General features: G+C 37.6%; 3 protein-coding genes across 6 annotated transcripts; 2 read left to right on the top strand and 1 right to left on the bottom strand.

The window, feature by feature from the left end:
* The first annotated feature begins 10,101 nt into the window (after positions 1-10,101).
* LOC121773308 (APO protein 4, mitochondrial-like) lies at positions 10,102-12,268 on the top strand. Of its 2 annotated transcripts, XM_042170138.1 has the most exons (3): positions 10,102-10,284; positions 10,536-10,771; positions 11,254-12,268. In XM_042170138.1, exons 2-3 carry the CDS (start codon positions 10,557-10,559, stop codon positions 11,957-11,959), a joined length of 921 nt encoding a protein of 306 aa, XP_042026072.1. In that variant the 5' UTR covers positions 10,102-10,284; positions 10,536-10,556; the 3' UTR covers positions 11,960-12,268. The 2 variants fall into 2 exon arrangements, with proteins under 2 accessions (XP_042026072.1, XP_042026071.1); XM_042170137.1 differs by having other exon boundaries at positions 10,102-10,771.
* Positions 12,269-16,611: 4,343 nt separating this feature from the next.
* LOC121775583 (probable E3 ubiquitin-protein ligase RHC2A) lies at positions 16,612-18,542 on the bottom strand. Its single transcript, XM_042172682.1, has one exon. The coding sequence runs from the start codon at positions 18,322-18,324 to the stop codon at positions 17,170-17,172; it is 1,155 nt and encodes a 384-aa protein (XP_042028616.1). The 5' UTR covers positions 18,325-18,542; the 3' UTR covers positions 16,612-17,169.
* Positions 18,543-18,810: 268 nt separating this feature from the next.
* On the top strand, positions 18,811-22,836 carry LOC121775078 (putative disease resistance protein RGA3). 3 transcript variants are annotated; one of them, XM_042172048.1, is made up of 2 exons: positions 18,811-19,012; positions 19,098-22,836. In XM_042172048.1, exon 2 carries the CDS (start codon positions 19,103-19,105, stop codon positions 21,365-21,367), a length of 2,265 nt encoding a protein of 754 aa, XP_042027982.1. In that variant the 5' UTR covers positions 18,811-19,012; positions 19,098-19,102; the 3' UTR covers positions 21,368-22,836. The 3 variants fall into 3 exon arrangements, with proteins under 3 accessions (XP_042027982.1, XP_042027981.1, XP_042027980.1); XM_042172047.1 differs by having other exon boundaries at positions 19,095-22,836; XM_042172046.1 differs by having other exon boundaries at positions 19,089-22,836.
* Positions 22,837-26,542: the final 3,706 nt, after the last annotated feature.

The following is a 26,542-nucleotide window of genomic DNA, read 5'->3' as shown; positions in this document are numbered from 1 at the left end:
AATGTTGCATGTTGCTAATAATTTATTTATTTATAGAATGTGGACGTGTTCAAATAATTGGATTTAAATGTAAGTATGTTGCTATTTTTTTTAATATATTGATTAAAATGTGAAAAACAACAATTAATATAATTGGTATAATAATGATAAAAATAGATAACTAATGAATGATTTGTTTAGTGGTATAATATAGTTTATATATTTATATATTAGTAGTAGACTAATAGTATGTTATTCTAATAGATGTAGTATAATTTATATAAATAAAATTATTATTTGTGAATATATTCTTGATAGATAAGAATAAACACTTATTGAGTAATATGATTTGTATATAAATAAATAATTATTCATATTATAGTTATCGCTAGATTAATACAATTTGTATAATAATTATTCTCTTAATGTGTATAATGGTATTTATTAAATATACACATAAACTTATATACAAATAAATCGATAATGATAAAGAATTAAAGAATAATACTCTATGTAATTATATTTGTGGTTAAGTTATAATAATAGAAGATAGTCAAGATATAAACTAATATAAACAAAGATGATGGAGATGTATCATGTAGTTATAAATAAGGAGTTTTATCACACATTGAAAGAAAGAGCAACACATCCAAGAACATGTAGTTATAAAAGAGACTTATCTAATACACTCTCTTTCAACCCAAAGGCTCACGTCCAACATTAAGTGTAAATTGTAACTTAAAAGTTGTGACTTGTGACTTGTAGTCTCGTTGAAATAAACACTAAAACGAGAAGAAAAAAAACGAACCGCCGGACCGGTGGTTTTGGCCAAAAACCGGCGATTTTGAACCGCCCCATGAACTGCTTGTTTTTTGAACCGGAACCGGAACCGCCAGAATCAAAGTTGCAACATACAGAAACAGAACCAAAGTTGCAACATATAGTTCAGTGCTTCTTACATTGAAAGAAAGAGCAACACATCTAAGAACATGTAGCTATAAAAGAGAATAATCCAATACATTATCTTTCAACCCAAAGGCTCAAGTCCAACATTAAGTGTAAATTGTAACTTATAAGTTGTGACTTGTAGTCTCGTTGAAATAAACACTAAAACGAGAAGAAAAAAAACTGAACCACCGAAGCGGCCCGAAACCGGTGGTTTTGGCCAAAAACCGGTGATTTTGAACCGCCCCATGAATCGCCGGTTTTTTGAACCGGAACTGGAACCGCCGGAACCCTTGGCGGGCCGGTTCAGGTTCATGAAAATGTTGAACCATGAACCGCTGGTTCCGAACCGAAACCAGCGGTTTTTGAACCGTGTGCATGCCTAAGTGGCAGTTATAAATAAAGTAATAAACGATTCTGTAGAGACGTTGTAAAATAAATATCTTACTCTTCGCTGGTGTCGATGGATGGTGGTTCACCGCAGCGGTCAGCGGAGGCGATGGAGAGAAGCGAGATGAAGTAAGAGTTCTAAATTCAAAACGATGTGAACTTCCTCCATTTGAAAGAAGAGAAATGGAGTTGTCATGTGTAACTGAACGTGGGACCATTCGCAGCCTCTTTTAATAAATTATTTAATTTAATTGTTTTATTAATCCAATATTTTGATATACTTAGAGTATCCACAATAGGGAGGACACTTTCCTGGACAAGCCACTTTTTTTCGTCCTCAGCCACTTCTGATTTGTCCACAGCCACAAAAAAGGTTTCCACAACAATAGTGGACACCTTTTTTGCCACATTTCACTTTATTTTATTTTTTGTATATTTTAATTCAACGAATATTAAAATTATCGGACTATACATAATTAGTAAAAAAACGGCTAATCAAATAAATTAAAATTGAAGAATCATCCTCGTCGGCTCCCCCTGCACCTCTTGAATCAGAGAATTTCACGCGTCATTCACAAATTATTTATTTTTTAATAGCAATGAAATCCAAAAATTTTAGAGAGACAAAGTATGAATAAAGAGTTGGAATGATGTGAAAATAATGAGGGGAATGAGGTGTATTTATAGGCAATTAAAATAAATTTTTAAAAACGAAAAAAAGAGATTTGTCCACCGCCGCGGCTCACCCGCCGCATAGTAGACCGCCGCGTGCATCGTCGGGCCGCTCCCCACCCCGCCGCGTCCTCGCCGTCCACTCGGCGATGGCCTTTCCGCCTCCTCCCATCCGTCCACGCCGGGGCGGACGTTTCCTCCACTATGGATCATAGCGGCTGCGGCGACTCCGGGGCGGCCGGCGCGCTGCCCCTATTGTGGATACCCTCGGCGGCCGTCCCAGCAGACGTCCGACCGGGGTGCCGGAAGTCCGCCCGGGACGTCCACCATTAGGCAGCAGGGAGGCGGACGCGGACGTGCGTTGCGGACACTGGAGTTCCGCGGCATTCCGGGGACGTCCGTCGTGACGTCCGCCATTGCAGTGCCACGACGAACGTCCCGATTTTTAATTTTTTTTATTTAAAAAAACTCTATATATACTGCTCGCTGAACTTCATTTCATTCACACCACTTGTTTTTACGAGTTTTTTTTTTCTCTCTCTCTCTACATTTCTTTTATATATCCAAAATGGCTAGTGGTAGTGGTAGTGGTACGGGTGGTATTGGTGCGGGTGTTGATGACGTACGCCGGCGAATTAAAGAACAGTTGCGGGTTGTTACGTCCAGGGAGATAAATCGCGCGATACAAGCGGCCTTGCAGCAGCAGCAGCCGGAGGTACCTCGACCCACCCATCGTCGAACTATAGTACCCCGGGACCACATCGCTGCACACCGTCGATTGTATAAGGACTACTTCGCTCCGGAGCCGCGGTTTGGGGAGAACATGTTCCGGCAACGTTTTAGGATGCATCATTCGCTATTTCTGCGTATCGTGGGCGCTTTAGAGCGTCGATACGAGTATTTCAGAATGGGGAGGATGTGGTTGGTAAACCCGGCCACACGCTCATACAGAAGTGCACTGCCGCAATCAGGCAGCTGGCATACGGAGGTGCGACAGACATGTTCGATGAGTACCTCCACATCGGCGAGACGACTGCCCGCGAATGTCTTAAGTATTTTTGTGATTGCGTTAGGGAGATATTCGGGGATAGGTATCTTCGGAAGCCTACCCCCGAAGATTGTCAGGCTCTGATGGATATTCGGGGTTTCCGAGAATGTTGGGCAGCATAGATTGTATGCATTGGGAGTGGAAGAACTGCCCCTCTGCCTGGAAAGGGGTGTTCACTACCGGTTTCAAGGGCAAGAATCCCACGATGATCCTTGAAGCGGTAGCTGACTACCGGCTGTGGATTTGGCATGCATATTTTGGAGTAGCCGGGTCGAACAACGACATCAACGTCCTCCAGTCGTCACCCCTTTTCAACAACCAGTGCATGGGCGTTGGTCCGGCCGTCAGTTTCGTCGCCAACGGCAATCAACACAATATGGGCTATTATTTGGCGGATGGGATATACCCTATGTGGCCCGTCTTTGTGAAGACGATCAGATGCGCAACAGACGAAAAGAAGATCTATTTTGCGGGTCGTCAGGAGGCAGCGCACAATGATGTGGAGCGGGCATTTGGTGTACTCCAGGATCGATGGGCGGCAGTGAAGGGTCCATCACGGCTGTGGTATATTGACATCATCGCTGATATCATGTACGCATGTATTATCATGCACAACATGATTGTCGAAGATGAAGGTCCGGCACTGACTAATTGGGCCAATGATGATGTTGATGCTGTCGGTCCAAGCCATGGTGCCGATCGAGTCCGTGCGTTTGCCGACATGCGCCAACGACAAGCCCATATTCGACTCCATAACGATATAATTGAAGAGCTATGGACGGGGAGGGGTCGTCGTTGATATTTATAATGTCATTTGTTTGGATATTTTTTTTGTTGAAATGTACTTTTTTTTATTTTTTTACTTAATGAAATTATCATTGCACTTTCTCCGTCCGTATTCGTGTCAAAATTTTAATTCCGTAAATTGTTTAATTTGGTGAATTTGTGAATTTTTATTATTGTGGATGTCCGTCGGGATGTCCTTGGGGATATCCGTCATTGTGCAGTGGGATGTCCTTATGACATGACAGGAGGTGTTTTTGGAAAGTCCGTCGGGATATCCACCGGGGCATCCGTCCCACTGTAGATGCTCTTACCTGTTGTAACGATAGAGCCAGACCCAAAATTATAATAGCACCATTAGATGTATATATAAATCAATTAAAAACGAATTTCGAAAATTTTGGATATTAAATTATTATAGGTTTTGATTTTGCAGTAATTCTCTTAAAATAATTCTAGATAAAAAAATGATACCTAAATGGCTAAATATAATACTCCATCCATCCACTAATAAGTGTTTCATTTTATTTTTTTCGTCCGACAACCAATAAATATCTTATTTGTTTTTTTACTACTTTTGGTAATGGATCTCACATTCTATGCATTTTATTTCACTACATTTTAATATAAAACTAATACTCACTCTGTCTCACAAAAATATACACTTTTCTAATTTTTGAAACTCATTTATTTCTATTGAGGTAGAACTCATTCTTCACTAACAATATTTTAATTACTTTTTCTTTCTACAGTTCTCCTACTTTACCAATTATGCATTAAAATTTTGAGGCCAACCAAAAATGCATATTTTTGTAGGATTGAGAGATTATAAAAGTAGGACTCACCTTCTCTTAACATTCTACTCACTTTCTACTATATTTCTTAAATAAATTCAAAATAGATTCCAAATCATTTTCAATAAAGAAATAAAAAAAATTCCAAATCATTTTCAATAAAGAAATTCAGTTAACCGTGAGAGAATAATATATTAAAAATCCGCGATATACATTGAGTGATAAAAAATGATTTTTTCCGCCGATATTATATGCTGTGATAAAAAAAAATGATTTTTTCTAGTTTGATTAACCTAGTGTGCATGTGTATATGCATATTAGCATATAGATAATATTGCTGTCACTTAATGTTCAATTAAATTAAAGATGATTTATTGAATTTTCGATTTGATTTATAACCTATCAAATATACTATTGTTTAAAGTTAATATTATTTTTCACTAATATTAATTTAACCATTTATCTATCTATCTATCTATCTATCTATCTATATCTCTTATTTTATGTTAAAAATCACTATAATTTATTACTAAGATTTTTTTTTGATGGAGCTAATATAATTAAAATCCATGCATTTTTTTCATATGAAAACATACACACATTTCATACGATGCAGTTATAGTGTTATGTATATAGGAGTAATAGTATAATATACTATATGTTTCATAATTTGGTGAGTGCTTGATTTATGGTTAGTGTTTGATTTATAGGAGTAAAAAATATTTCAACAACTTACATATTTGGATAGCAGTCCTAGGTTTTTAATGGCGGGGCCCACTTGATACGTGTTTCATTTTATTGCTCCCTCTGGACTGGAGCAAACACACAAAATATGTACAGTACTTGGATATTGCACTCGACCACCGTGTACATAAAAATATTTTTATAAGAGTGAACCTCATTTTGATCCCTTAATTAAGGATTGATATCAATTCAGCAGTCCTAAAATGTTAAAAATATTAATAGAAGTCATTTAAATTAATATGGTTTAAACTCTTTTTTCATTTTTTATAAATTTTTTTGCCCAAAAATACACTCAAGTCCAAAAAAATTATTTTAGTTAATCTATCTCTGCAAGTTAATTGTTGAATAGTATATCTTTCACTGGCTTGAGGGTATTTGTGGTATTTGAGGGTATTTGTGGTAGCCGTTTTTCAAGTGGCCCTCACTATAGTGAGGCGCGGCGCCGCCGAGCCGCGGCGGGGTCGACGACCGCAGTGTCCTCCCTATTGTGGTTACTCTTAATTAAGGATTGATATTAATCTAGTAGTACTAAAATGTTAAAAATATTAACAGAGGTCATTTAACTTTAAATTAATATGGTTTGAACTCTTTTTATATTTTTTATAATTTTTTTCTCAAAAATGAACTCAAGCCCATAATGATTATTTGAATCAATCTATATCTCTAAGTTAACTGCCTTTATAATTTTTTTCTCAAAAATGAACTCAGGCCCATAATGATTATTTGAATCAATCTATATCTCTAAGTTAACTGCCTAAGATATTGTTCACTTGCTTAGGGTATTTTTAGAAAAAAATGAAAAAATAATTCAAATGATATTAAATTAAAGTTAAAATGGCATCTAATAATATTTTTAAAGTTTCAGTACCTAGTATATTGATATCAATCCATAATTGAATAACAAAAAAATGTCCACATAAATCAATGATTATATGATTAAAAGGAAGGGAAAGATCATACGCTTCAATCTGTAATACCATATGAGAACAATAAAGGATATTAAGAATTATTTTTGGTAGAGTGTTGGTCATGTTTTGATTAATGGTCTTGCGAAAATTAGGTGATTGAAGAAGTAGATGGTAGAATAACTTAGAACCTTCCTTAAGGGGCAATTTGATTGAAAATATAAAGAAAATAAAATATAATAAAAATAAATATTTTTTAGGTTGAAAAATTATGTATCCATCAAATTGTCTCTGATATGATAGTAGAGTAGTTATCATATTAGGAAAATCGGCAACAATTTATAATCTTATGAGTGTGATCCTTCCTCTAGGTGATAATACAAGGTCATATGACTTCAAATTGAAAAAACAAAAAATGTACTACTATGTAAGAGCATCTCCAATGGCGGACGTCCGGTCGGACATCCGCGACGGGCGACCGGGACGTCCGCCATTGTGGTGTTTCAACTCGGATACGGACGTCCCGTAAGGACGTCGGATGTCCTCGGACGTGCGGGCGACGGGCGGACGTCCGGGTCGGACGTCCGGTATATTAAATATTTTTTAAACTCTATATATACTGCTCGTTGAACTTCATTTTATTCGCACCACTTGTGTTAACAAGTTTCTCTCTCTACATCTCTATTTTCAAATATATCTACAATGGCTAGTGACAGTGATAGCGAGAATGAATTGGAGGTCGCTGTGGAAGGTGCGATAGATAGGCTGCTACACCAGAGGGAGCAGCGGCGACAGCAGGCGGTGGTACATCGGCCGATCCGTCGTCGAACTATAATACCCCGTGACCACATTGTTGCACATATTCGGTTGTATCAGGACTACTTCGCTCCGCAGCCGTGTTTTGGGGATGCCTTATTCCGGCGACGTTTTAGGATGTATCGTCCGCTGTTTATGCATATCGTGGGTGCTTTAGAGAGAAGATACATGTATTTTAGGATCAGGGAGGATGCAGCTGGCAAACCCGGACTCACGCCCTTACAGAAGTGCACTATCGCAATCAGACAACTGGCGTACGGAGGCGCGGCCGACATGTTCGACGAGTACCTCCACATTGGCGAGTCGACAGTCGTCGAGTGTCTGCAGAATTTTTGCGCGGGCGTGAGAGCGATATTCGGTGAGCGGTATCTTCGGAGTCCGAGCCCCGAAGACTGCCAGAGTCTGATAGATATGCATGGGTCGGTGCACGGGTTCCCTGGGATGTTGGGCTGCATAGATTGTATGCATTGGGAGTGGAAGAACTGCCCCGCTGCCTAGAAGGGGATGTACACTACTGGCTTCAAAGCCAAGCATCCCATGATGATCCTTTAAGCTGTAGCTGACTACCGGCTGTGGATATGGCATGCTTATTTTGGAGTCGCCGGGTCGAACAACGACATCAACGTTCTCCAGTCGTCGCCCCTGTTCAATGCTCAGTGCAATGGCGTTGGTCCCGCCATCAATTTCGTCGCCAACGGCAACCAGCACAATATGGGATACTATTTGGCGGATGGGATATACCCAAACTGGCCCGTCTTTGTGAAGACAATCAAGCATCCGCTCGGACAAAAGAAGTCATACTTTGCGAGCCGTCAGGAAGCAGCGCGCAAGGATGTGGAGCGGGCATTTGGTGTGCTCCAGAGTCGATGGGCGGTAGCCAAGGGTCCTGCACGACAGTGGTATATTCCCAACATCGGCGATGTCATGTATGCATGTATCATAATGCACAACATGTTGTCGAAAATGAAGCTGCGGAACTGACTCAGTGGACCAATGAAGATGATACGAGTGCATGTCCAAGTCACGGCGTGGCCACCGCGAATGTGAATATGGGGGTACCTCATGGAGAGGTCGAGCGGATGCGTGCATTTGCCGACATGCGGCAAACAGATGCCCATGTTCGACTTAAGAACGATATTATCGAAGAGGTTTGGACGCGGAAGGGTTGACGTTGATGTTAGTACTTTTTTTTGTTTTATTACTATGTAATTTTTTTTTTCAAATCATGTATGTTTTTTTTAAATGAAGTTGTTAATTTTTCCCGTTCGTATTCGTGTTGAAATTTTATTTCCGTAAACGTAAATTGCTTTATTTGTGAATTTGTGATTTTTTTTATTGCGGGAAGTTCTAGTGGGAAGGGCGGATTGTGAAGGGGGTGTCCTAGTGACGTGGCAATGGGATGAGAAGTCCTAGTGATGTGGCAGGAGGTGTTTTGGGGAAGTTCTAGTGGATGTGCGAGTGGGACATCCGCCCACTGGAGATGCTCTAAATGAAAATGAGAGATGGATTGATCCATATATAAAGAAAAGAAGTGGAAAGAAATACGGTAAGTAGTATATACTGTATATACAGTAGTATTGATATGTTCAAATATTTTTCTATTGCTGTTGCTACTGATAGGTGTCAAATAGGTGACAGCCATCCACTAGGAGGCATGTGTTAATTGAATTTCTAATTTGAAAAATATATTTTGTTACAAAATGTACCGTAATTTAGATATTAAAATTTTAAATGGAAAATTATAATGAAACGGATATATATAGGCAACAAATTCGTTTAATGTTTCAGATGGATATCAAACAAGCCAAGCCACCTTCGTTTTGAGATTGGGCAATGCCAGTTTTCCATTTCTAAAAAATCCATGAAATGAATTCAGTCAAGAAATGGTGTACATATACTAATCTCAAACAATTGAAATCTACGTGTGAACACAAAGGTGATTTGGGGAATTGATTCGAAGACACAATGAGTAGATCAGGGCCATCCCGACAAAATCAGAGGTCCTGTGCAAAAATCTAAAATGAGGCCTACCACTATAGAAAAAAAGACAATGCATTTTAAAGCTATATGATAATTAAAGAAATATACTATTTCGAACCTCGATTGCATAGTCTTTACTTGAACAACATCATTCTTTTGGTGTTCTTTGAAATGAAATCTTCGACGATGTTCTCATATGCAATCTTCTCCAGCATCTCACTCTCGAGTGCGATTATGGCCAAATCATTCAGTCTATCTTGTGTCATTGTAGAACGCAAATATGACTTCAAAAAATAGTCACAGTGCTAGAAAAAAGCATGGGCGTTGCTATACAAGAGAAATAGCTTTGTTGGGCTGAAAAAATAGGAATACATGTATATGAGCTGAAATATTTCAGAGGCCCCTGAAAATTGGGGGCCCTGTGCGGTCGCACAGGCCGCACGGGCCAAGGGACGGGCCTGGAGTAGATTTAGCCCAATTCTTAGCATTTCTTGAAAGGTGAACACAAAGAATTTCACTAGTATTTCAAATGGATACATAACATACAAGCCATAACTATTTATGCAAAAAGTGAACCAAATGAATACTCCTAATAATATCCAAATATTAGATACTTCATCGGTTTTTAAAAAGTATGGAGTACTAATTATTTATGAGTCCATTTTCTGAAAAGTATGAATTTTTTTAATTTTGGAGTAGTTAAATAATACATTAGCCATACACATCATTTTATTTACAACTTATAACGTTACATTAAACTATTAATGTGGAGCCCACTTTCTGCTAACACTACTTGTTTATCTCTCTTTTACTCTATCAATTATACATAAAACTAATGCCAAATCAAATGTACCATTAAAAAGGAATCTAAAATAAATTATCAAGATTCAAAATCCAAATAAAATTATATACTAGTACTACTAGTAATTTAAGTAATGGGCTCTCTACTTGTGAAATAAATACTAATATTTTGAGCCCAATTACATTAAATACAATATTTCGAAGCCCAAAAGATTTCTTCTTCTCTACAATTTCTAGCGCCAGTTTTACCTCCCAGATTCTCCCAATTTCTTAATTTTTATGACTTGATAGTTCCTGCAAATTTCTCCCTCAATTTGATTCCAATTTATCGGAAACAACAGTTCTGCAAATCAATCCAAATATTGGGCACAAAGTTTTGGTCAGCAGCAGAGACCAAGCCATTCCAATTCCTATCAAGTTTCAAGAGGTATAATCCCCATCCCAAGTTCATTGCATCAATTCACAATCAGTTGCTGGTCGAATTAATCGAACAATTCGAATAAAAGAACTGAAATTCTTTAAGAAAACGAAAATTCGAGGTGAAGGTGGTCGGAGAGAGAGAGAGAGAGATTTGAGGGAGGTTATGGAGACGTCACCCCCTTTTGATTCATCAATGTATCTCAATTTGAATATGAATTGGAAGCAGAGCGTTTGAATCCGGTGCTTATTGTGCTTTAGAAATCCCTAATTCTAGAAGAAATGCTTCGAGCCCTAAGAAATTACAGCACGAATTCGCGCCGAGCCATGGATCTACGGAAACTCAGGCCTTTGATCCTGAAGCGAATCGAGCACCGCGCCCGCGACTATCCCGTCAAACCTATACTTCCGGTGGCGCGTGAAGTCCTCCGCGCCAGAACCGCCCTCTACAGTGGAGTCTCAACGCTCATCCGCCACATACCGGTTTGGGCTTGCAAGTAATTGCACCAATCTCCCCCATTTTTTTTATATTTATTCAATTTTAATTTCATAATCGAGATTGGCATTGTATGTGAAATTGAATTGAATTGGTTGTTTAAGATACAAATTATCATGTGTGTCCATTCTAAAAAAAATTCAGGATTTGTTCATATGCAAAACCTTTTTTTGTTCTATCTTGTGGTGAATTGGGATAAATGTGGTGTATATGTCTTCCTAATAGAATTTCCCCTCATTGTTGTTGATTCACTTTGTGTGATGAGCATGGATTTATCGAAATAACATCGGCTTATTCACGACATACTTTAATTAATGGATCGAACAACCTTGGACTTATAATTACATGTTGCCATCAAGTTTCTTGAAACTTCACTTGCAGATGTAGTGATGCCTAGTTTGTGTTATTTGCATGAAGCTATGTCTAGTTTTGAATAAATTTGAATAAACTTCATTTTTATGTTAAAATTTTTTCTTGTGACAGATACTGCCCAGAAGTTTATATAGGTGAAGGAGGTCATTTGATTCAAACTTGCCACGGCTACAGGCGCCATGGTAAGAAAAAGGTCCATGAATGGGTAAATGGGAGCATAGATGACGTTATAGTCCCAGTGGAATGTTTTCACTTGCAGAAAATGTTTCAGAACATAATCAAACATCAAGAAAGATTTGATCATCAACGCGTTCCTGCAGTCGTGGAGCTCTGCCTGCAGGCAGGGGTCGATTCCAATGATCCAAGCATTGTGATTGCTCCATTCGACAATGCAGATGACCATAGGTCGTTATCGGAGGATAATTTGAGATTGATAGGTCGACAAACTCTGGACGCGTGGGAGAAGCTTCGATCTGGAGTTCACAAGTTGTTGTTTGTCTACCCAGCAAGAGTCTGCAAACACTGTTGTGAAGTCCATGTAGGGCCATCGGGGCACAAGGCTCGGACATGTGGAGTGTTCAAGTACGAGAGCTGGCACGGGACTCATTTCTGGAAGAAGGCGGGGGTGGACGACATGGTTCCTCCTAAAAGAGTCTGGCACAGGCGCCGCCAGGATCCACCTATACTCGTTGACAAAGGACGCAATTATTATGGCCACGCGCCTGCTGTTGTGGATCTGTGCAGTAAGGCCGGTGCACTGGTCCCATCTACATACTTTACCATGATGAAAATAGATGGCTTGACTGCTCCTGTTTGAATTGAATCGTCTTGGCTTGTGAAGATGCAAGCAAGAATGACTTCTTCTCGTCTCCCAAATAGTCCCCTTTTCTCGATCTCGTTGGACCTGTAATGTGTTGCCGGATGCGCCACGCCATTCCCTCAGCGTAGGGCGACGGATCGGAGCCTCTCTGAGAGAGGACGGTGTTGAGGAATCGTTGGGTGAATTGAGACATTTTGTTAGGGATTGAGAGGTGGGAATTTGGAAGAGAAGACTGCCGCTTTTCTATTTTTGAAACATAAGATTTCATTTTCGCTGAAATAATATGGTCGGAAATAGTAGTACTGATTTTGAAATCCAATTAATTAATTGATTTAAAATTTTAAATCGATAAACATATGAGTAATAGTTAATGTCATGATTTTGATTGAAAAATAACTGTGATTCATAACTTTAAAAATTTGTTTACCAAGTTACTAACTGATATTGATATTACAATACAGTAGGCCAAACATAATGATATTAATCATATTAGACATATTACTCTTATCACAAAGCATAAATTTGCCAGATAGATAAGTTCATATTGCATTCACATGTAGTGTCATTTTTTCCACATTTAAACTCATTTCATTTATATTCGATGTAACACATTTGAGGTTAACGAATTTCTTCAAAACATAAATTAGTCATATTGAATAGATTTTGTATATTTTTAGTATAATCCATCATTTTTCTTTAGATAAACACGAGAATTCTTTTAGCTTATGATAACACCAACAAATAAATAAATAGGAGTACTAATGATATAGCCATTGGAAAATTCAGTTTTAGCTTATTCCAAAACTAATTTCTTCCTCTATCCCTATTTTAAAATTTTCAAAATCCGAAAAACTAATGAACTTTCCACAAATCGTCACAAAATTAAATAAAAATTTTATACACACAATACCCAAAAAGGAAAGTGAGTCATCTTCAGTGGGACGGAGGGAATATTTTTTACTGCATCTGTTATTATAACTATTTATCTTGCCAAGCAATCTTAATTTAATTAAGAGGTTGTTTTGTATATCAAAGAAACTTATAATTGAATCAATATATGTTCTTTTCTTAGTTATTATACATTTTCATCCTAACAATGTGAGTTAGCTTTTTAGTTTCAGTAGTATTTAATCAACGTTTCAGTGTTCTTATTCTTCATAGTTACATTTGTCGCCAAATAAAGTTTACTTCATATTTAGTTACATTTTAAATTTGTAATATTATTTCTTATTTAAACTGTTTTATTTTTACTTTTATATCAAATCTAGAGTGCTCCTAATCCTAATTACATTTCTAACATATTTATGTCATTTTTAGATTATTTTTTTTTATTCTAATTATTTATGAACTTTTTTACATCTGTTAGTTTTTGTGTTATAGCCGTATGATTTGATTTAGGTTAGATTTTGGTATTATCTTTATTCGCACATGATGTTCCAATCATGGTTTAAGGAACAATCCAAGTTTTTAAGGAATTGTCATAATCCAATAATCCAATAAAACCATAAAAGTAAAGCTTAAAAAATTAGCATTCTGTATTCCATTTAGAAGAAACCATAATCCAACAAAGTTTTTCCCTAAAACCATTGTAATCCAATGAGAAAAGATAGCAAGAATAGATAAGAAATATATAGTCAAACAAGAAGCGATAAGCTAATGCAGGTGCAGCAGTAGTACAAGCAAATACTCTTCTCTTCTCATTAAACATAACTTTTTTCCCTTTTTATTATTCTACTTTAATAATCATTCTATTGCTATTTTTTGATGTTTTGCAAACATATATCTTCAACATAATCAAATGAAGAAACTAAAGAGATCCTTTTCTATAAAGAGTTTTAATATTTATTAAATCCCAAATAATGAATTGGGTTTGTCGTGCCGTGCATATCTTAAAATATCCAGTTATACAATTGATGTATAACGTGAATATAATCTTCATGTTTCCTTTGGTGATGTGGTGCTCTCTTTTATTTACATGTGAAATAGAACAATGTTACAACTCTATCCACAAATATCTCAAATCCATTAAAAACCATAAGAAATGGAGTACTCACTTATATATCACATTGTCATATTTGGTCCTTTGCTTTCGGTCAATTTTGGAATTGAATCTGCAAACCAGTTTACATTTTCAAGTTATATGTATGCATATTTGCACAATTCTAATCGAAAATTTAGACATGCAAATCATAATAATTTTAATGAATGTTGTTTCTACTGAAGTAGTTGAAATAAGAAACATTAGACAATTTAGTAATTGTAATCGATGAATTTTAAATTTGATGTTTACCTTGGACTGAAAATCGTTCGATTTTTCCCCATCTTATGTTCGTCTTTTATCATCGGTCACCAGATTTAGCGCGGGTAGTTGGAATGTTGGATTTTGAGGTTGTGTTTGTTGATCGGGAAATTTTGAATACCGATCTGTGATTTTTGATGGCGATCTTGTGGGTCGGAGCAGAAGTCGGGCTTTATACAAAAAGGACATACTACTATTCATTATATTCGACCCCACGATATCCTGGTCCGTCATTGTTTCCAAGAATGAGGAAGTGGTATTTTTCTCCCTATTCAAAACCACAAATTTTGAGATTAAAGTATCAAGAAACAGGAATATTTATAAGGTTTGTCCTAATTCTCTTTTCAGCTTCTCATCTTATTTATATAGCTATTAGTATATTTTTTGAAAAACTTATAATTTTTTAAATAATTAATTTTATTTTGTAGAACACTTTTTATTCATTCATTAAATTATACTGGAATGTCATTAATTCAAAGAATGATTTTCAATTGAATCAAAGTTTTATCCTTATTCAATATGGACATTTTAAAAATATTTATTTTTATTTTATGTATGAGTGTCAAATGCGAAAGGAAAAATTAATTTATTAAAAGATTGCTAGTGGAAATTGGGATCTAACTTATTAAAAATATAAATTTATCATAAATAGATATAGACAAGTTTTGATTAACAATTAAAGGGCGTGTATACTTTCCATGTTCCCATTTTCAATCCATTTTCAATTAGACAGAAATACAAAGAAAATAGATATGTCCCTTGTTTATGTTGTGTGAAGTTAAAAAAAAAGGTCGTATCTCGTGTCTTCGATTTTCCTGCCTATTTAATTGCTGCCAACATACCTACCGAGAAATTTCGGAATAAGGGTTTAAATTCACTGACCTTTCATAATTAGGGATTCAATTCACTAACCTTTCGTAATTTGGGATCGAGGCATGCGTATTCTTCGTAATAAGGGATTTATGATATTTTAGCTTATTTATGTGCTTTTTTAATATTATTTCCCTCTAACCATTTATCAATTGTCTAAATTACCCCTTCAATTTTTTACCAAAATTCTATAAAAATAGAATCTGCAAGTGAATATAGCGATGGGTTGAAAGAAATGCAGACTGCCGGGAAGGTGTTGCTGGTGTAGGAAATCAATAGGCATGTCTTCCCGACGGCGCCGTCACCGACGGTGACGCACTTTATGAATTCAGAAGCGGCGCTCATTATTCTTCGAGCAAACGGAGAAATTGATCAGTGATGGTGAATGTGAATGGGAATGGGAATGGGAATGGAAATGTGAATGGGAATGGTGAAGGTTCCTATAACCATCCCTTGCCATGATGATTGTTATTTCATATTCTCAGAAGTAGCTGCTACCGATTTGAATTTGGAGGAGTCATTCTCAGTTCATGCTGGAATAGCACACACTCGCTGGGCTACACATGGAGAACCAGCTCCAAGGAATAGCCACCCTCAGACATCTGATCCAAGAAACGAGTTCTTAGTTGTTCACAATGGAGTTATAACGAACTATGAGGTTCATTTGCCGTTTTTAATCTCTCATTTTTCTTTCTCAGTTAATGGCATGCTCTCATTATGCCATCAGATAGATGTTCTTTCAATTCATTTATAGCATGGATGTAGAATGTAGTTGTTGCTGCAGCTTTTGATATCTTTACAAATCGTTTGGTATAAATTCTTACAAAGCCTAATGCAGCAACATTTTCTATCTGCCAATTTTTACTTCTGTAAGCAATTTTCCTGAGAGAAATAGATATTTTTACAAATCATTGTTTGGTATAAATTCTTACAAAGTCTAATGCAGCAATATTTTCTTTCTTCCAATGTTTACTTCTGTAAGCAATTTTCTTGAGAGAAATATAGATATCTTTAAAAATCATTTTTGGTGTAAATTCTTACAAAGTATAATGCAGCAACATTTTCTTTCTTCCAATTTTTACTTCTGAAAGCAATTTTCACGAGAGCACTGTATTTTACATTTTTAAGAGAAAAGGATAAATAAATGGTTCGCACAGGGGCTGTCCTTCATTTAAAGGTGTCCTTAATTTTGGTAAAAATTTGAAAGGGTAATTTAGACGATTGATAAATGGTTAGAGGGAAATAATATTAAAAAAACACATAAATAAGCTAAAATATCATAAATCCCTTATTACGAAGAATACGCATGTCTCAATCCCAAATTATAAAAGGTCAGCGAATTGAATCCTTAATTACGAAAGGTCAGTGAATTTAAACCCTTATTCCGAAATTTCTCAGACCGAGCATGTCAATAATGTGCTAAAATTAGAAAAACGGCAACGAAAAACAGAAAATAAGAGAAAATAGAAAATGGATCAAATTAGCATCAATATAACCAAATAAAAAAGATAGAGCAACATCAAAAGTGTGACATTACCTCCGATGTCATAACATAAGATGTTGTATGATTATATACAAATCAAGCTCCACTTTTTTTTTCAAATAAGAAATTAATGCACATCTTCGCATACACAAGTTGCAACATTTATTCATCAAACTGAATCACCACAATTCTTGAAATGTAAAAGGCAAAAGTGTGACATGACACAGCTCGACACTTGTTCCTCTGAAGAACTCATTTTCAAAATCACATTTGAGAGCTCTCATAGTCTCATATACATTCTTCCGTTACAGTAATTTCACAAGATTATTCAATCAATTCAGAGAAGCCATCCTTGAGCACAACCTCAAACAACTGCTTCTACATCAAGAATCACCAATCTTCCCTAACTCTTCTCATTCACTTCAAACTCAAAGCACTACCTCATCTACCTGTGGAGTTAAAACCCGATGACAACGAACCACTCCTCCGACTAATCCTACGTGTAGACGTGGAAAATCCACTTCTCCCAAAACATGAAGCCTGTTAACAACCTCCTCAATGCTCCCCTATTCGTTGAAACGCCTCATCTGCAGCTCTTGCTCGTCGTATATGTGGAGAGCTAAAAACAGATGACAACGACCCACTCCACCGACTAATCCTAGGTGTAGAAGTGGAAGATCCACTTCTCCCAAAACAAGACATGAAGCCAGTTAACAGCCTCCTCAATCCTCCCCTGTTCCTCGAAACGCTACCTCTAGAACTCCAAGAAACCCTCCTCGGCACCCCATTGTTATTGAACCTGCCATCCATCTCCGTGTAAACAACGGGAAGCTCGCCTCTCCCCCCTCCGGAAAACCTCCCCACTGCAAAACCACCCCCAGGCAATCTCCATATCGTCATCCCCACCGTCTCATCCTCACCTCCCACCTCGTTCCCTCCTCCTCTATTCGCGTCCGCACCACCATTCCCGTTCTCATTATCCTCAGCTGTCAGCTCGTGCCTACACACGGGGCACGAATTCCTCAACGACAGCCACGGTAGAATGCAGTCCTGATGGTACAGATGACTGCAGGGCATCTCGCGGGCGTTGCTCCCCAGCTCAAACGCCTCCTTGCAGACCGCGCAGTGCGATTCAATCGCAATGTGGCGATCGATTATACACACGGTCGGCATAGACTCGATGGCGGCCTTCGATGCGGGAGGATTGCTGTCGATTCTCCCCATCCCGTTCGCCTCAATTTGCGATAGCTGATCCAGGAGCCTGTCGAAACCCGAACCTAGCAAAAACTCCGACATAGTCGCCGGTAGCGGCCGCAACCCCGACCCCGCTCTGTCGTCGTAATACAACTCAAACCCTCCCCCACCGCCTCCAGCTCCAGCTCCGCCACCACCTCCGCCATCGTTGGCGCCACCACGGAGAAGGATGACAGGATTAAACGGCGATCGATCGCCTCCATTTCTGCGGCTCCTTCGCAGCCTAGGGCTCGATACGGACGCCGGCCCTGGAAGAGGGCATGGCTCAGGCGCCTGCATCATGTACATAGCCGCGGCGGGGAAGCGGCGTTGCCTGGAGTCGGAAATTGAAGACGGCGGCGGCGGAGCTTCGACCTCTTCGACGAATCCGGAGCTGCAATCGGGGCAATCGATGGATTCCGGATTCCAAGTCCTAAGGAAGCGGTTGCATCTGTGACACCAGTACGTAGAAGACATGGAAATTAATTCGATCTTCTTATTGAATTACAGAGAAAACAAGAAATGTATGAATCCGATTTTGGATCAGAGCAGATTTTGAATAATTGGGGAAAATTGATGAGTGCGTGTGTGTGAATTGGGGATCAAGAAAATTAGGGATCAAATCCTTATTTTGTTCTAACTACTTAACTCTCCTTTTTTATCTCATCTCTTATTTCTAATCCTTTGTGCCTTTATTCTTTTCTTACAGCTAACATTGAATCATAGTATAGTAATTTTTGCTTGTTTAACTAATACTACAACTAAATACAATGAATTCTTTTAGTACGTACATTTTATCACAAAAGTCATTTAATTTCACGTAAAATTTGCATTAGTACCTAAATAAGTAGAAATAATTATGTTTGTTTACAATTTTGTTATAATTCACATCGCCCGTATGTGGGTCATATCCTATGTCTGCTTTACCATCTTTAGGCAACATGTATACTATACTCTTTGATTAGTCTCCTCCAACTCTCTATCACTTCACAGTCTTATCTTTGCAGTGGTAGGTGGGAATCATTCATGGCAATAGTTTCAACTAACCATTGTCAAATATTTTAATTACAATTTACATCTACAAACAAATAGCTTGGTGTAGCTACTAAAATTGGGAGTATTCATCTGTAAGAGAAAGGAAGAAAGGATATTCAGAGGAGCTAAGGTATGTATGTCTACAATCGATTGAATATTCCGATTTTTTTTTCTCCCTTTGGTGATTTGTGAATTTTGTTTAAAAGATTCAGTAGAAAAAATGGAAGAATCTGCTGCCCTCCTTCAAGGTCTTGTCCAAAACCTGATCGAGCATTCCAAAAATGAGATCTCACGTGTCGGACGTCCTGGAAAAGCAGCAAAGATAGGTGAGAGTCTGGAGATGATCCAGGAATATTTGAACGAAGCAGAGAAGAGGGATGGTAGGGACGTGAATATCTGGTTGACAAAGCTTGAAGATGTGGCGTTTGATGCTTACAACCTTTTGGATGAACTCAGCTATCATTCTCTCTCCAAACAAGTCAAGTCCCTCAAACAAAGCGCCGGCTTCTCATTCTTCAATAATATTATTGTACGTTCCCTGGATATTGCTACTAGAATCCAAAAGTTCAATAAGGATTTGGAGTCCATTAAAAAAGAGGCAGGAAGGCTTCGCCTTGGGGAGAGGCTCCATCCCGATGTGCCCGCTTTGGTTAATGCTACTACTTACGAAACTGATTCGTTCAGTCTTGATCCGATTTTTGTTGGAAGAGATGAGGTGGTGCGGGATGTAATTGAGATACTCACCACTGTTATCACAACCGATGCACGAATTTCCATCGTTGCCATTGTGGGAATGGGAGGCGTGGGGAAGACAGTCTTGACTAGAAAAGTCTTTGATTTTTTAAAGAAAAAGACCCACTTTGAATCACATATTTGGGTGCATGTTTCTCAATTTTTTGATCCAAAGAGTCTTTTCAAGAAAATTCTCAAAGAGCTGACTTCTTCTGATCAAGTTCAGGTAGAGAGTATGGAAGATATCCTGGAAATGCTTGAAGAAGCTTTGAGAGATAAAACTTATCTTTTTGTTCTTGATGATGTCTGGAACGAAGATCCTGTCATATGGGAGTATTTTATAAATCATTTGTTGGAGGTTACTTGTAATAAGGGTAATGCAATTGTTGTTACCACAAGAATTATGTCTGTCGCTGTGACTGTGAATGCAATTCATACACTTCCGCTGACAGGGGTTTCCGATGAAGATTGTTGGTCAATTATCAAAGCAAAAAGCTTAGGAAATAAAGATTTTCCGTTGGCGTTTGAGGCTATTGGTAGAAGGATTGCAGCAAGATGTCAAGGTTTGCCGTTAGCTGCCAACGTCGTTGGTGGAGTACTGCGCACTAAATCTGAAGAAGTATGGCTCTCAGTTCAAGAGAAATGGCTTCCGGGCGATGAACAGAATCATATCACAGGCATATTGAGGTCGAGCTTTGATAATTTGTATCCATCATCACTTAAGAAGTGCTTTGCGTATTGTTCGATTTTTCCTAAAGGTGGAAAAATCGAAAGTCTTAAACTGATTGAGTATTGGATGGCTGAAGGATTTCTTGAAGTTGGTGGAAGCAATGACACCAACAATTGCATGGAACATACAGGGGAAAAATTTATCAATATTCTTTTACAGAATTCATTACTTCAAGTTGCAGAAAGGGATGATGATGGAAATGTGACAAGTTGTGTGATGCATGACTATACGCATGACCTCGCGAATTCAATTTTATCTTCTCATAACATATATGGCATGAGCCGAGTGAGGTACATGATTTACGAAGAAGGATCGGACGGATCAGATCCTATTTCAAAAGATGTGGCAAAATATTTGCGCACATTATTCGTTCAGGGTAAAGCTTTTGATGCCATGTTCTCGGACTTCAAATGTTTGCATAATCTGATTCTTTCTGGTGATAATTTTGAGGAGTTGCCGAGTGCGGTTAGGAAGTTGATACATTTGAGAAACCTTGATATTTCAAATACCAAAATTGGAAACTTGCCGGAGTGGATTGGTGAACTCCACCACTTGCAAACACTAAGAGCATGTAAGTCACATTTGGAGAAACCGAAACTGCCAAGTACATTGAAGAACTTGTTTAACTTAAGGCATCTTTATATCAAGCGGAACACAGAGTTGCCTCCAGAGATTGGGAGGTTAACTTGTCTCCAAACACTACCAGTCTTTAGAGTGGGCAAAGACAACGGCTATCAAATTGAAGAACTCGGAAGTTTGAAAATTCTCAAAGGAAAACTAGAGATTGGTAATCTGGAGAAGGTGTATGATAGGAAAGAGGCTCTGAAAGCAAATATATTTGAGAAGCTAAACTTGTCTGAATTGGTGTTAAGATGGGAGGCAAGCAGAGAAGGTGAAAGAAAAAATGAAACTGTTTTGGATGAAAAAAGTAATGAGGCTGTGTTGGAAGGCCTCCAGCCTAACCACAATCTAAAGAGGTTAAAGATTGCAGGATTTAAAGGGAAAAAATTTCATCATGGATAGTTGAAAGTGGGCGGCTTGACAATTTAATTGAGATCAAACTCAGCAGCTGCCAAAAATGTGAAGAAATCCCAACACTGGGGCACTTGCCAAATCTCAAATCTCTTACTTTGAAAAGATTGAGTAATGTGAGGTTGATGAAGTCTTCTTTTCACATGACTGGCAACAGCGATGGAGTATTCTTTCCAGCACTGGAAAGTATCATACTGTTAAATATGGCCGAGCTGAGCGAGTGGACAATAGAATCTGAGTGTGAAGTGAAGGTGTTTCCTGGCCTTAAATCCTTGAAGATGTACCACTGCTACAAATTGGAATGCCTCCCGAGCTGCTTATTCCGGGGCACTCAAAGTTTATTGGAGTTGGATATAAGGCATTGCCCCAAGTTGAAAGCATTACCAGATGGTTTGCACGCCCTCAATTATCTGGAGCATATGCACATTAGAGGGTGTCGCAATCTGAAGTTCATAGCGAATCCAAGTGGCGGGGGGAGCTTAAGTTCCCTCCGTAGTTTGGAGATTCGTGACTGCCAAGAGCTGACAACAATGTTGGAGCCATCAGCGCATTTGCTAGAGAAAGTGTCTATGGTGGAACTAAAGAGCCTTCAGAATCTACCCAAGTTTCTTGATTGCTTGGCAAAATCACCTCTGCTGGTAGAACTGACTGTTGTTGCTGTCCCGGAAATCACTTCTAGTGTCAAAATCTGGCCTTTTCAAAGCTTGAAAAAATTGGAGATTGATGTTAGCAGGCAGTGGTCAAAAGAGAATAGTGAGGCCATCAAAGCAAGAGTTGATGGCATATTGAAAAACTGCCACTCTTCACTGGGTGAGCTAGCTTTGACAGGGCTAGAAATATGGGAATGTTTGCCTGACTCACTTCAACTTAGCACTGCTCTTTATAGTTTAGAGTTGGCGAATGTTGGAGTAGAAGCATTGCCTGAATGCTTTGGAAAGCTCTCATCTCTAACAAGATTGAGCCTGACTAATTGTACAAAACTGAGGGGGCTTCCCCCAATGCAGAGCCTCACCAAATTACAGGAGTTGCGCATTCGCGATTGCCCCAAATTACGAATCAATGCTGAGAGGCACAAGTTCTCGAGTCGCACCCTCATCTTCATTAATGGTCACCAATTTGGCTAGTATTTTTGTATGGTGCCAAGTTTGACCATATCTACTATTACTATCATCAACTTATTAGTATGTCTTAACAGGCATGTATATGTTGCATTAAAACTCCCATAATGTTATTCTGCAAGGATTGAATCTTTGACTACCAGGACTTACATTCCTATAACATTGTGTAGGGTGAAGAAGAGCAAGGTAAGTTTGAAAGAATACCTAAACTGTATCATCTTCTATGTTTTTCTGCAGATATCCATTTTATTTAGTAGTTTGTTCTTGGTAGAATCATTTACTTGGTGATGTATTTGAATTGCTTTTGAGTATTTGGTTTGAATTATTGATTTAAATTGTTTTTGGATGGTCTTAACCTTAAAACTTTCAATCCCCAGCTCCTTTTGATTTATTGGGATGGTGGCTTGAGATGGTCTTGATTGTGGATATATGTATGAATTTTGTTATGATTCAGTGCATTAGCAGCTTAAAACATTTAAAGCAGGTTGTTGTTTGGTCGTGTCTATGCAAATGCATATCGAATTCTTTTGAACAAACTAGTTTATTATTGAATTTAGTGACTGATTGTTTAACTAGGATAGACTAGTTCTATTGTTCTAATGTTACAAACTTACAGCAACTTAGTTAACTTGAAGATTAATCATTAGTTGCTCATAATTTTTCATGGCTGAAAGAAAATTAGAGCCTGAAATACTTTTATCATTATTAAAACATAGTGTGATGTAGTTCAGATACAAAAGAAAGCAGGACACTTTGTTACAACATGTTTATTGATTAAATCAAGAAAACAGTTTCATTTCTTTTTCTTTATGGTGGATGAATATGATATGATGTGTCACAAACATAAGTGGGGTCTGTTTTAATTAGCCCAAGATATGGATGAGGATGAATTATTGAGGATGAATTACCCGACCTTTGAATTTCTCCTATTTAATTAATGTAAACACAATTTTGTAACCCTGTATTCATAAGTCATTAGTATTGGTGCTTAAAAGTTGAGAAGGATTATCAAATTATTCGTCACTATTGCAAAAATTCAATTTAAAATTGTATTCAAATTTTTATGCACATCTTAAATTCACGAAGTTTCCGCTTGAATATTAAGTATCAAAAGAGTCAGTAAATTTTAATTAATCAGAATTGTCAGGGTTAGTGCATCCTAAGTTAAGCTAATCACATAGCAAATAAAGTTTGGTTTTTTTTTCTCTCGTCTCTTTCCCTTTTCAAAAAGTACTAGTAGTAATTATTTTTTAAATTCTAGTACACTACAACTATTCCTTAGATATTGATATAGGGAAATGATCAAAACAAGTACTTCTATGTGAATAAATCCAAGAAAGAGTAGATAAATAATTAATTATATTTAGATTTTATCCTCATTTATGGATTTAGATATATTTAATTATATCTAGAGAAATCCTAGATGAATGTGAATGATAGTAATTAAATTTATTTACGTCATATGGATTTATATAGATTTTATTCTATCTTGTTGAATCCTTGATTGACTAAGATAAATATTAATTAAGTTTATTCATATCTTATAGATATTGATAGATCTATATCTATCTAGAATATATCTTAGTAGATTTGGATAATTAAAATCTATGTTTATCTTTATCTTGTGGATATTTATAGAATTAATTCTATTTAAATGTTAGATCTAGGGTTTTTTTTGAAGAGGCGTGGAGAGAGAATGAGGGATTGAGTCTGGAAGAGAGAGAAGACATAAAAATGAAATGATGTTGGTAAGTTGGGTACCGATTTCCATTCAATTAACATTGGATTAATTAACATTATTTTAATCCTAATTGTAATAAGGGTGTTACTTAAATTCTTTAATTTTTACCATAAATAGAAAGTGGTCAAGTATGTTGGGACACCCCAAAATGGTATACGAGTCTAATACCCTGGGACGGAGGGAGTATCACATTAAATCAAGAAATGAAGGCCGAATTTAGATCATAGGATTAGGTATTTTAATCTTGAGATGGAAAGATCTAATGGCTCAATTATTTTCGCAAGTCATATTTATTTATTCCCTTATAATATCAAAAGGTTAATATTGTCATTCAAGTTCATTAGATTGTTATTCCAATCCCTATAATCATGCACGTCTATCTTTCCATTCTCATTTTCCTTGCGTGATTGATTGGGGAATTAATTCTCATTTTCTTCAACTCTTACGGTTTTTACATCTTCTTCAACAGATCTCGTGTGTATTGATAATATTATTCTACAATCTGTCGCCACTTTATTTCATTGGTAATTTATGTTCATATCAGTTTTTCATCTTCTAATTAATTTCATCAATCGGTATTCATTGTTTTATGTGTAATTAAGTTTCGTAATTTTTTTTATTTTGTTTCACGATTTCGTTATCAATATGTGGTGGGTTTTTTTTGTTTTAGGTCTATCGCAACGTTTCTCCATAAATGGAAACCGTAGCAGATCCTTCTTCGCTTGGAGACAATCAATCAATCTCCGATGACGTGCTTGAAAACACAGGTTCTGTTGTGAAATTTAAAGAGAAAGAAAAGCAGAGATCTAGAGGACATTCTGAAGTTTGATACTATATATTCTCATTTTGAACTCAATTCAGTTTAATTTTCATTGTGGAGGCCATTTACTTGCATTGTCCATTTGCTTGATATGAACATTTATTGTTTGCTTTTTTAGCTATGACCAGTTGATCAGAGTTGTATGACATACATTACCCCTGATTGTACTCATTCTGATCAGATTTGTATGACGCATTCTGATACTCCGTAGTACTCCCTCCGTCCAGCAATAGAAGTCCCGTTTTTCCATTTTTGTCCGTCCGGCAATAGGAGTCTCGGTTCTACTTACCATATTTGGACAATTTAATTACCCTCACCCTTCTCAATAAATTACACTATATGCCATTAAAAAACACCCCCCACCCAAAATCTAATTTTTTTCTCACTCTCTTTCAATCTCACTCTCACTCAATTTCAACCTCATTTTCTCTCTCTCTCTCTCTCTCGCTCGGTCTCTCACCCTAATTCGCTCTATTCCAAAACCCTAGTTCTAGCCGCCTCCTCTTCCTCCTCACCATCGCCGCCTCCTCCTCTTCTTCACGCTGGCCTAAATGGAGTATGTACTCTCTGAAACCCAATCCCCCATCAATGGGTTCGATTCGTTCGATTCGATGTCCAATGTAGTTGATGAAACTCCGATGGTGGAATCGAAGCTCGATTCGACCGATTCTAAGCCATCTATGTCCGTTGAAACCCCAGATCTGGAATGTAAGCTCGATTCGGAGCTTATCATCCCTGATACGCCGGAGACCATGCTCGATTCGGAGCTATACGTCCCTGATACGCCGGATGCTTGGCTCGATTCGGAGCTTATCGTCCCTGATACACCGGGTTATGATGTTGATGACTCCACCATGGTACCTGAAACTCCGCGGGTGAAGAGGCGAAGGCGTCCTGTTGAGGAAGAGGAGTGGTTCAAGGAGATCCTCTTGATTCTCTTGCCTGGCATGAAAGACCTCCTCTAATGTTGTGAGTTGTGTAAGAATCACCCCCTATCTAGGGTTTGGAGATTCTCGTTTGGTCTGATTTTGGGGGTTTCCATAGGGTTATTTTGTGTTGTTGCTTTAGCCACCCCCATTTTGGGTTAGGAGGTTTAATCTTGCCCCATATGCTGAAATTAGGTTTGTTTGACTGATTATGTGTATGGAATTTTCTGTTGGTTGGTGGAATTTGTGCATTGGGTTGTTCTATGGTTATTGTATTTTGTTTAAGCCACCACCAATTTGGGTTAGGAGGTTGAATCTACTGATATGTGATGGAATTTCGGAAATTAGTCCCTGGTGCTTTTATGATGATGTATGTGCTGGTTATTTTGAGTGATAAGCCACCCCTTGATTAGGTTTGGAGGCTTTACTTGCTGAACTATGATGAGATTATTCTGAGTTGCTTCTATGATGGTGAATTGTGGCTATACTTGGTGGAATATGCTGTTTGTAGTTTATGTGATAATGGGGTTTGTATGTGCTAGTTCTTTTGAGTAAAAAGCC

The sequence above is a fragment of the Salvia splendens genome, chromosome 17, assembly GCF_004379255.2.
Source record: "Salvia splendens isolate huo1 chromosome 17, SspV2, whole genome shotgun sequence".
In the NCBI taxonomy this organism is placed as follows: Eukaryota; Viridiplantae; Streptophyta; class Magnoliopsida; order Lamiales; family Lamiaceae; genus Salvia; species Salvia splendens.
The sequence above is the reverse complement of the archived record's forward strand: the minus strand, read 5'-3'. Positions and strand labels throughout refer to the sequence as shown.

Bases quoted from the DNA above. Each gene is read 5' to 3' on its own strand.
- LOC121773308 (XM_042170138.1), top strand. From the start codon at position 10,557: ATGCTTCGAGCCCTAAGAAATTACAGCACGAATTCGCGCCGAGCCATG. The intron at 10,772-11,253 runs GTAATTGCACCA...TTCTTGTGACAG, and splicing joins ATACCGGTTTGGGCTTGCAA to ATACTGCCCAGAAGTTTATA.
- LOC121775583 (XM_042172682.1), bottom strand. From the start codon at position 18,324: ATGTCTTCTACGTACTGGTGTCACAGATGCAACCGCTTCCTTAGGACT.
- LOC121775078 (XM_042172048.1), top strand. From the start codon at position 19,103: ATGGAAGAATCTGCTGCCCTCCTTCAAGGTCTTGTCCAAAACCTGATC.